Source organism: Nematolebias whitei, chromosome 7 (genome assembly GCF_014905685.2).
Source record: "Nematolebias whitei isolate Nwh7 chromosome 7, NemWhi1, whole genome shotgun sequence".
NCBI classification, from domain to species: domain Eukaryota; kingdom Metazoa; phylum Chordata; class Actinopteri; order Cyprinodontiformes; family Rivulidae; genus Nematolebias; species Nematolebias whitei.
This window is the reverse complement of record NC_056504.1, coordinates 24,411,741-24,423,400: the sequence shown is the minus strand read 5'-3', so window position 1 is coordinate 24,423,400 and position 11,660 is coordinate 24,411,741. Positions and strand designations below refer to the sequence as shown.

At 45.4% G+C, this 11,660-nt stretch overlaps 1 protein-coding gene across 1 annotated transcript; it reads left to right on the top strand.

Annotated features, from left to right (window-relative positions):
- Positions 1 to 7,828: 7,828 nt before the first annotated feature.
- Positions 7,829 to 10,770, top strand: yod1 (YOD1 deubiquitinase). The gene is made up of 3 exons (XM_037679313.1): positions 7,829 to 7,927; positions 8,769 to 8,981; positions 10,059 to 10,770. The coding sequence occupies exons 1-3, from the start codon at positions 7,921 to 7,923 to the stop codon at positions 10,751 to 10,753; spliced, it is 915 nt and encodes a 304-aa protein (XP_037535241.1). The 5' UTR covers positions 7,829 to 7,920; the 3' UTR covers positions 10,754 to 10,770.
- Positions 10,771 to 11,660: the final 890 nt, after the last annotated feature.

Below are 11,660 nucleotides of genomic sequence, written 5' to 3'. Positions count from 1 at the left end.
AGCACCTTTCTATGTTATTTCAAGATACTCAAAGCGCTTTACACTACAATCTATGTCCTCATTTACCCATTCATGCAGCACTCTGCTAGATCTCTACAAAGCTAATTGAATAAATCATTCTAAAGAGACTAATCAGAGCTTTATCACATTCATACACTGATGGGACACACATCAGAGGCTATGAGGGGTTCAGTGTCTTGCCCAGGGACACTTCAGCATGTGACTGCTGGTGGATTCGATCCCCCAACTCTCGCATTGGAGGACGACTGCTCTAACCACTCAGCCACAGCCACCCCAATAGTCATGAACTGATTAGTGACAATAAAACAAGAACAACAGTCACAACCTGTGACTGATAACAACATCTCACACTGTAAATGCATGCAGTCAGATGTGAGTTTAAACGAGATTCCATGAAACAACAATATTCATTCTGTTAAGGCACTAAGGACAGAATGTGTCATGGAACGAGCCAACACATCACGTAAATAAAAGCGAATAAATGAACAGGGTGTTGACCATGCGGCCGCAGTGTAAATATCCTGCATTGTCATACCATTATGCAAAGCAGTCGAAGATGCAATACCCCTGGTCGAGTGTGCCCTGAGGTTATCAGGAGGCTCTAAATCTGATGCTCTGTAGGCTTCAGAAATGGCCTCACACAGCCAGTGTGACAGGTGCTGGGTGGATAACGGGCAACCTGCAGATGCATCTCTATAATGCACAAACAAATGTTGAGTCTGACGCAGTGCGGCCGTGCGTGCTATGTAACACGTTGTAGAGGGATTTGTTGATCGGATATCTATATAATTTATTAGTTATGAGTTAAGCTCATAAGATATGCATTTATTATACAAATAACCTCGTTCAGCGGGCACCACCTCTTGGAGAGGAAAATAAATCAGTCTCTACCCTCAAATGTAACTGAAACGTGAATTCTAGCTCATGTTTAAAGAGCATTAAATCAGTTAATGCACACAGATATGTCAAAATCATCACAAATTTAGTTGATTTTTATGTATTTTATTACAAAAATAATACTCTGATGAAGATTATTCATAAAAATTAATACACAAATTAATAACAAAATTACCTTGTGTCAAAGGTTATTTGATTATTAAATTCAGTGTAACTTTTTATAAAAGGCAGAACCTTGGACTGGTTTGTTGGGGTGTAGTTAAATTGTGTCTAAATTAACTGTGGTTTATCTAAATTAACGTTATTTTGAATGTATGATCACCAGAAAGTGCATTGAAGGGTCGCTCTCACCAGAATAAATTGTCAGACTGTCCACAACTGCTTATGATGATACCAGCAAGGCTTGAGATGCTTCGGTGACTGAAAGGCGGATTGTTTCCTCAAAAGTCACCGATCACCGTTGGAGGGACGAAGGTCCGGTCACTGGCTCTGAAGTCAGCTGGGATTTTATCACTCTGCGGCGATGTCTCTGGTTAGGATCTCACTCTAATGCCAGGTCCTCTCATCCTGAGACGTTTGCAGAAAAGCTTCTTCCAGGGCATCTCACTAGGGAAGAAGTTGAAGTGGCTTCATGTAGAAGGAGCGGTGAAGTGTAAAGAAGAAGACTGAGAGGTGAAATGTCTGTCTGGGTGTTACAGATTGACTTAGGACCTCCCACCGGACGAGATATGGTTCATAAACTCTGTCATGTTTTAATATAAAATAACAGTCCATTTTATTTGTCTGCCTTTTACAAGTCACACTTCTTTTAAAAAGGAGAAAAATAAACATGATTATCTTAGAGAGATTACTTTAAACAGACATTTAAAATAACAAGCATTCAGTTCTGAAACTGTAGAAATCACATGCAATGTTCGTCAAATAGGTGTCGCTGTTCATCTCCTGAAAAGAGAATGTCCTTTTTAAAACAAAGGATTCTTTTAAAACTGTTATCTCCATGGGAAAATCCTGGGAGTAAACTCCTCGGCAGGTGTCCCGCCTCGAGGTCAAAAATGAACCACAGCTCTCATTCAGACAATCTGTCCGTTTCGTGGGAAATGAGTTCATATTGAAAGTGGCCAACACTATGACAAGGCTGAGTTTAACACCTGTAAAATAAAGTCTGTTCGTTCCCAAGGGAATAAATGCATCTTGTTTTAACAGTTTAAAACACACACATGAATGATGTTTGTTTTGAGATGAGGTGAACTCTGTTCAAAGGTGGTGTTGCCCTACAAAGTCAACGCACACACAGGACAGAGAAGATGGAAAGATGCTTCTTCTTCTGTTTTGGGGGTGGGGGGGGGGGGGGGGATCCCTCCAACGATACCGCTCTTGATTTAAAAGAGTTTGTGATGTTTTTAGGCATAAAGGCTGGGTTAGGCCTCAGATCAGCTGAGCTGCCGTCAGCCTGAATTCTGAGGCATGATGGAGCGACAGAGAGGGCAGATAAATCGCTCACCCTCTTAGCGGATGTTAAAGCCAACAGCAGGGCTGTTTTAAGAGACAAAAAATTAACCGGGACCTGATTCAGTGGCTCAAATGGAGCTTTGATCAGGGCTCGCAGAACCAGCATTAAATCCCACTGTGGAGCAAGTGGGCGTGATACAGGCCTGCGGCTCTGTACACCTTTTCAAAAACGCTTCATCAGCGGGTGATTAAAAGCTGTTCTGTCCCCGAAACCTTCGTGACAGGAAGAGATGGCTGCAGCGTACGTTTTAATCGTGCTGAATGCCAGATTTCTGTCCATCAGCTGCTGCAGAAAGGACAGCACGCCACCTAGTGGACATGAGGTGGCTCTACACCTTTCTCAGTACACCAGCGCTGAAAAGCTGTCCACTTTGATGTGTACAGCGCTGTGGTGGAGGCAGCACGTGAATCCTGGATCGTGCGCACTACATCTTGGGAGAGACCCATCCTCTCCAAACAGAACCGTTCAGCGGCCAGACCCAAAGGTGCTGGCCTATATCTGGGTAGCTCCTGATAGCTCCTCCTGCCTGGAGGAGAGCATCCCCCCCCCCCCCCCCCGGCAGTTTTCACGGGCGCCCCGATAACAGGCGTCATAGAATTGGGAACCGTGGGGCGTTCACGGGCTCGGGAGCCACCAGGAGGGCTGTCAATCCCTCCTCCTAAACTCGGTTCAGAAACCGTAATATCAGAGGGAGTGGGGGAAATGCGTAAAGAAGCATTTTGTGTCGAAAGCTGTGAGCAAACGCGTCCACCCCTAACGGTGGTTCATCTCGCGGGCTCAGTGAGAACCATAGTTGGCACTGAGCATTCTCTCGTGTTGCAAACAGGTCCACAGCCACTTTGCCAAATTTCTGAGCCATCAGGTCGGGGTGGAGGCTCCAGTCCCCGTGACGCGGACCGCCCCTGGACATCACATCCGCCCCTCTGTTCAGAACACCGGGGATGTACACTGCTCTAATGGAGAGCAGATTTTGGTGTGCCCAACACAGCAACCGTCTTGCAATGTGTAACATTTGGGCTGAGTGCACACCCCCTTGCCGGTTTATGTATGCTACAGTAACCTTGTTGTCTGTGTGAATCAGAACATGTTGATTCCGCAGCGCAGAGGCAAAGTGTTGAATCACATTCAAAACTCTGCGACATTCCAGAACATTTATATGAGCTGTTGTGTGAGGTGGCCATAGCGCCCCTACAGCTTGGGAGAGGCATGTTCCCCCCCAACCTGACAGGGACGCATCTGTGAACACTGAGACGTGTGACGTAGTTCTGCTGACAGGGACTCCCTCCGACAGAACAAGGGGGTTTCCCCAGTGTCGGAGGTCTGTTCTCACGGAGGGGGGCACAGCAATCATCCGTCTCTTCTGCCTCACTGGATCCACATGCAGACGAGCGAACCATCTCTGAAGGCGTCGCATGTGGAGTAAGCCCAGCGGAACCACCGTGTGAACTGACGACATCATTCCTAATAGCTTCATGACGGAAATGGCTGTTACCACTCTGCCAGGCCTTACATGGCGGAGCTGGTCTTTTAGAGTTTCGATTCTCGTCTGTGATAAACGAGCCCTCATGGTGATCGAGTTTAGCTCCACTCCCAGATAAACGATCGTCTGGGCCGGGAGAATCGAGATTTTTTCCCAATTTATGGCGAAGCCCAGATTTAACAGGTGTGACGTCAGCACCTGGGTCTGCGCTGCTGCCTCCTGTCTGGAACGGGTCAGCAGCAACAGATTGTCAAGGTAAAACAAAATTCTCATCCCTGCTCTGTGTAACGGTTTCAGAGCCGTCTCCACACACTTTGAGAATGTACGAGGCGCGAGGGAATAACCGAACGGCAGCCTGTTGTACTGATACTGAATCTGTGCTTTGAGATGATCGGGATGCGAAAGTAGGTGTCTTTCAGATCGATGGAGATAAACCAATCGTTTCGCTGAATGTTATCTAACCTGAATGTTGTCTAACAGCTTTCTGGTTGTCAACATGTGAAACTGTCTCTCCATGATTGCCTTGTTGAAAATTGACAAATCCAAAATGGGTCTCATCCCTCCGGTCCGTTTTGGGACCAGGAAGTAATGTGAGTAAAACCCTGTGTTTTCCTCTCCGTTGGGAACCCTGGAAATTACATCTTTTACCAGAAGTTCCTGAACTTCTGCGTGTAGGGACGAGAACTGGTCTGGGGATGACAGAACCATCTCTAAAATTTCTCCGATGGGGGGGGGGAATTAAGCTGCAAATTGCAGCGTATAACCCCTGCTGATAAGACGGCTCATCCATGTCTAGAGAGCACGTCACTGCCACTCCGCGAAACGTTCGGGGAGTGGGCACGCGTTTTTGTGATGCGTCATGTTTCTTACGGACGTCAGCCAGTTTACAGCCTCCACCGCCGTCATGTGTCGCGGGGGTGTGTTCCGCTTGACCCAAGGGGAGGCTTTCTTGAAAGAGCTCTGAACGCGCTTCTGTGCCACGCTCAGGCTGTGGACTCACGTTCGCGCTGATGTGAGCTGGTGTGCGCCCTCATCAACGCGGCGCCGTTTGGGTGAAAACTGCCTGTGCCACGGGAGCGTGCGTTTGACACTGCTGCAGTGAAAGGAGGCAGCGCGCAGCCCAGGCTGAGAGCAAGGTTTCCCACTGGACTCGATCTGCTGAAAACATTCACTTTTGGCTGCTGTGTCACGAGCGTTTTTTGTGTTCCTTTGAGCTGCTGTGATTTTTAAAACCTGTTTTGAGGACACCGGCTCGTTTTGTGTGGAGGATGTGTGAGGAGAAGCCACTGTGAGATCATTCGAACCGACAGACAGGCTGAAATCAGACACTTTAATCTTTGAATGATGTTTGTGTTTTATTTCAAAACTCATGTCATCATTTTGCACACACACATCCCCCGCAAGGAGTCATTTCTTGAATCTTCTCCCCCGTGCACCCTGCAGTTTGTTGTCCCAGGGAGCCACCTGTTGGCGATCTCTGGGGAAACACTGTACCGCTGGTTGCCGGGATGAGAAGGGCTGTTCTCTGACGGGAGGGGCTGGCGTCGGAGCGGAGCGGGAGGATGCTGCTGCAGCTGTGGAACGTCTCTGTTGCTGCCTTTGGCCAGGACGATCCTTCCAGCGAGCCAGGGGCCGGGATGAGGCATGCGGCTTGATCAGATGGTGCACAGTCTCTGACACCTCCTCCGACTTTTTTGACTTTTCCAGCATGGCCTTGAAATTGGTCCCGAACAGCGCATCCGTCGTAATGGGGCCTTCCATCAGGTCCTTCTGCAGTTTCTCCGTCTCAGAGTGACTCAGAGTGACGGAGCCAGATGGACCTCTGGATCATCGTCATCCAGGCTGCGATGCGAGACAGGCAGACAACAGTTGAGGTGCACAGGTTGTGGATGACGTTGGACGCCTTGCAGAGGGAGCTCTTCATCTTCTCAGGCAGGTCTGTGCCCTCCAGACTCTTTGAAACGCTGTACGCCAACAGCGCCACGTTATAGTTTGCTGCGGCCGCCTGGAACGCACACTGGTGAGCTCGATTGGAGAGTGACGTCACCATCTGGTCATGCTTCCCTGGAGGAACAGGACGCTGGTCCAACTTGGACAACTTCGCTCTGAAAGCTTCCGCCAAGCTCGGCTCCAGGGGGAGTACCGAGGGAAAGTTCCGCTGGGTAAACCTCTCCACTCTGGTGATGGGAGCGAATGTGGAGACGGGTGCTCTCAATTTACCAGGTCCGGCTGCAGCCTCGTTCCAGTAGGACGTCATTGCTGGGAAACGAGGCCAGATGGGATCAGGACGGCAAGCCGGGGTGGAGCAAAACCTTCCCGCTAGATCATCCGATCTGGGCGGGGGGAGGAAAGGGACGGAATGTCCCTTTGTGTCAGCAGCCTCCTGGATTATGCCGGGCAGTTCCGAAAGGAGGGCACCATTTGGCCGCTGAGGCGGAAAGGCCCGGGGGGGTGAGCATCCGCTCGGTCCCCCTCGTTCAGACACTACGCTCTCCGGGAGGGAGGGAGCAGCGGGGATGCTGCTGACGCTGCCTGTCCCGGAGGAACCATCTGATTCGCTCTGAGAGCAGGCATCAAAAAAGTTGATGGCGTCGTCCAGCGAACAGTCCCCCGCCACGGAGAGGCATTCCTCGACATTAGCTTTGAACAAGGCTGCTCGCCTCTGCCTCTCCTCTGCGGGGGAGATGTCACAGAGTTGGCAGGAGGAGGCAAGGGCGGCGTGGCGGGGACCCAGGCATCCTTTGCAGGTGTTGTGCCGGTCTAAGCTCAGCAAGTAGCCTGTCTTGCAGGATGGACACAGGCGAATGGTGTTGGTGCTGGACATCTCGTTGTTGAAGGTCAGTGCTATACGCTTGCTGAAGAAAAATGGGAGCCGATTACACGCTCTTAACGTAATTTATACGGACCAGGTGGGGCCCACACAACAGGTGGGCGTGGACTAAACTTTTCAGTGCGATGCGTTGCATCACAGGATAAAACCCACTAGCGAGGGCCTTAAAGGGTGAAGCCTATACAAAATAGAACAAACTGTGTTGCTCAGTACTTTATAAACCAGCAGCAGGCAGTAAAAATTGTAAAAAGTATCTGCAATTTTTGTGTGTGTGAAAGTAAATGCAAAATCCAAAATGTGGTTCTTTTTGTGAAAATATGCAAAACACTGACATGCTTGTTGTTTGTGCGTATGTTGTCACTGATCAGTTTTTTCTATTTTTATTTTTGTTATGAAAAACTAGTTTTCTTTATATGGTGAGAGACTGGTAAGTTATAGTTATTGAGTTTGTTCTGTTTGAATACTGATGAGTTTGATAAGTTGTTGTCCAGCTCAAAGCAGCCTTTTGTGCCTTTTAAGCAACCAATAAAAGTACATTTAAAAAAGCTTCATTTTTTTCTTGGAGAATGTTTGAATCTTATTTGGTACCTTAAGTTAATTGTTCTTCATCAAGTTAAAATCTGAAACTTAAATGTGACGTATGTCACGGTGAAATAAAGATATTTGCATCTGTAATAATTTTGGGAACAAATAAAATTTGCAATATCCTTTACACTAAATTTCTTGAAAATCCAAGGAACACCAAATTGGTGTTTCATGACCCACAGTGGAGTCCTGGCCTCAATAATAGGAACCACAGCCCTAACAGACTCATTCTGCTATTGTAATGAACACTTTAAAAACTTTGCCTTTCACAATTTTACCTCATTGTATCAGATGCACATCCATGCTCATATTTTTGTATAAATGATAAAATCCGTGTAGTTAATTTTTTTAGTGACATAACAGATACTTAAAGGCACCAGTTACTAAATCAATCTATTTCCCATTGTTTCTGACGCGCATTTTGTTCACAAACAATAAATGTAACCACAGATAAAACATTTACCAACTTGTATTTTGGAACGGTACGGTGCACGTGAACCATTTACGTCATGACGCCACGGTCACGTCAGTTTAGCATTAGTCCGCTCATCTCGTCGTTGGATGTTTATTGTTTGAGGTGTAGCAGGGCAGAAGTGAATGACAGGTGAGAAAACAGAACGTACCTCGCTGTGTCTTAAATCGGGATGTCTTTTAAAATAAGTAACTTTCGTTAGATACTCGACGGACGTGGAGAGCCAAGTTTGAAACTGTCGGACCCTCACCCGCCTAGCTTAACTCTAACCTTAGCTAGCACACATAACTTGTGGTCTGTTTAGCCTAATGTATATCTAACTGAATACATACATTTTGTGTTATGTTCATAAATTTAAACGCTACTTTTTAACGCATGAACCGTACTTTAAGGACTATGGCCATTTGTTTAACCACAGAGCTAAAGTTGCTTATTATTTAACGGTGAGGGTTTTAGCTTAGCCTGTTACTGATGAATGAAGTCGTCCAGTGTTAGCTGGAACAAAGAAACCGTAACAAAGCAGTTCGGCTATTGGGCATTTCTTCTCCTGTTCGTCAGCATTTCTGTTGTTTTACCACACTAGAGTGACTTTATCATGATACTGTTAATATATACTCACCCTGACGTGTATAGCTACTAGCTTTTCATTAACCATACCAAAATACTGCTGTTTTGCTGACTAGGTCTATCATCACAATAAAATAATCTGAAGAGAAGCAACAGTAATTGGAATAATGAACACGTTTCAAAGATTTTAGGAGTTTGCGGTGAAATGACAATTGCTTTAAAATTTGATAAGCGTATTTTTTTTAATTCTTTCTTGTCACACATTAAAAATGAATCGTGTTTTATGATGGTTATGAATGTTGACATCTACTTGATCAGTTTCTTGTCTACAAGTGTCATTGCAGATGAGTGAAGTTCTTACCAAATATTCAGTAAATTACAAATTTAATGTGCTTTGTTTTTGCAGACAGGATGTTGCGACTTCGCTGTAAGACCAAAAATGGGAGCCACATAATGCAGGGCTTGACTCACCAGTCCTGTGTGCGGGAGTTGAAGAGCAAAGTGGAGGAGCTGACTGGGATCCCTTGTGATGTGCAGAAAATAATGATAGGTTACCCTCCATCCAGCCTCGATCTTCGAAACGGAGAGGCTCACCTAAAGGACTACCCTATCAAATCAGGTATGTTTCATTCCCGGTGACAGATGTGCTGATAACATAAGGTAAATACGAAATGAATTATCAAATGTTTTATCTGAGATAAACCCAGTGATTAAAGGTGTAAGGATGATTTTGTGACTGTGATGAAAAAATGTTGGAAGCAGTGCCATGGGCAACTTCCAGGAACTTATGCTTGTTGCAGCATAACTGATAAATTATTTATAGTTCTAGGACATGAGCTCTATCAACAAGAAATATTTAAGCCATATCTCAAAAATAGAAATGCCAAACATTGAATTACTTTCAGCACTAGCCTTATATTTGAAGGGTCTGTCTCCCAGGAGCCACATTAAGCATGTTGATCGGTCTTTCATTGAATAGATTTTAACCTTTTCCTTTGTTGGTTTGGTGGTCAGTCTATAAAAGATATGAATGATCCCCAGAGCACTGTTATGGTCTGGTTCAAAATAATAGGGCGGAGGCATTTGCTTTCCTTGTGAAAAAGCTGGTGCTCCACAAAGCCAGGGAATAGTATCCTGACAGGACCACATCCTGTCTTCTGAATTTATAGTAATGCCTTCAGGTTGCTGCTTCATAGCACCATGAAAGAAAACACGCTACTTAACTCATTTATTCCTTCTGTCATCTGTCAGCTTCACATGGATGGAGGCTTGAAGCTTTGAGTTACTCCTGTGGCTCTGTGTATATACTCAGATAACTGCTGAACTGAAATACCTCTTGGAAATAAATGAAAATTGTCTGAGGCAGTTTCAGTGATGATTTGACCCAGGGTTGAATCACAAACACTTTGGATTTAAAGACCTAAATAAGCATATCTTGTATTGGAGAACTTGTTGTACAGCAACACAAATTGCTAAAGTAGACCGAGGAGAGTTATTTTTATGGGAAATCGTTCAACCACCTCTCTTTGAGACTTTTAATTAGGGATCAAGGGGACACTTAACAAATAGAAGTAAGAGAAACTGAGAAGTCTGTCATTTAGTATATCCAATACATTCAAGGTAATGTTCCTTTTTTTCAAACCAAAATGTGGTCAGAATGAACAATGTTGTGTGACTGGTGTGTCATCCCATACAGGAGACACACTCATTGTTGAGGAAGAACAAAGAAAGCCAAAGCCACAAGATCATCCCATCGTGAAAGCACCTCACCTGGAAGTCTCACCTGTGTTGGCGCGTCGAGTGGTCCCTGCTGACAACTCCTGCCTCTTTACCAGTATTTATTATGTTGTGGAAGGAGGTGTGTATGACCCCGCTTGTGCCCCTGAGATGCGTGGTCTCATTGCCCAGATAGTCTCAAGTGACCCTGCAGCTTACTCTGAGGCAGTGCTAGGAAAAACTAACGAGGAGTACTGCTCCTGGATAAGACGTGACGACACCTGGGGAGGAGCCATCGAGGTGTCTATTCTGTCCAAGTTTTACCAGTGTGAGATCTGTGTGGTGGACACGCAGACAGTTCGAGTAGATAGATTCGGGGAGGATGCTGGTTACCACAAACGTGTGTTGCTCATCTATGATGGCATCCACTATGACCCGCTGCAGAAAGAGATGCCCGGTTCTGACGCCCCACCTCAGACTATCTTTTCTACCACAGATGACATAATCTTGGCACAGGCCCTAGAGTTGGCTGACGAGGCTCGCCGCAAGCGGCAGTTCACAGACGTTAACCGCTTTGCGCTGCGCTGCATGGTGTGCCAGATGGGCCTGGTGGGACAAAAGGAGGCCCGTGAGCATGCCAAGGAGACTGGCCACACCAATTTTGGTGAAGTGTAAAGTTGAATTATGTTTTCTCACTTTCCTGATTACAACCAACTCCAACCCTTGCGCTTAATGTCTGGCAACTTTGTGGTCCATTTGCTTATGTGATACTCTACCTCACATTGCCCTGTGTCATATTTAGAGAATTTACAGAAACTGTTCAGCCTCTAATCTGTTCAGTATTACTTTTTAACTGCTGAAATAATCTGTTCAATATTACTTTTTAACTGCTGAAAGCTCTTTAAGTCAAACACTGCTGCAGTGCCCTGATGTTACTGAACCATTATCTTAGTCTGTGTGGAATAGTTTCTAATCTTTTCAGTGGGGTGAAGTTAAATATGCAAACACTTATGATTTGTTTTGATTCAATTCATTAATAAACCAAATGTGGCCTATGTGTTTGATGAAAATGCACCAAATTGCCACTACCTAAACCATGACTAGCCAAATCTTAGTGTGCTAAGTACCCACTACACGGCTCCACAGAACCACTACTAAGAATTATTCGCACTGAGATGGGAACCCGTTCACTCGTGTCTTAATCACAGCAAGTATGACTGTTATTTACAATAGCATATCGAGCCACTGAAAGGGAAAAAATGAGAATTTATTTTTTATAAAGTGTAATTTTTACTGACGAAAAAAGTCAGAAACGCGTGTTCTAAGAGCCAAAGGAAGTGAACCCTACTGTATCTGTTTAATTTGTTGTTAGGCTTATTGCCTTTGAGGGTTATGTATGCGTTTATGCTGGGTTAACTAGAAAATATGCTATATTTTACATAAAACAGTCTGAGGTGTTGTTTACTTCTCCTGCTGCAGCAAAGCTCACAGAATCTGTTTCAATCCTTCACAACACAACAGGAGTCTCAAATACATGCGTTAACCTCCAAAACCTCTTGTCTGAACATCTGAAGCTTATGAA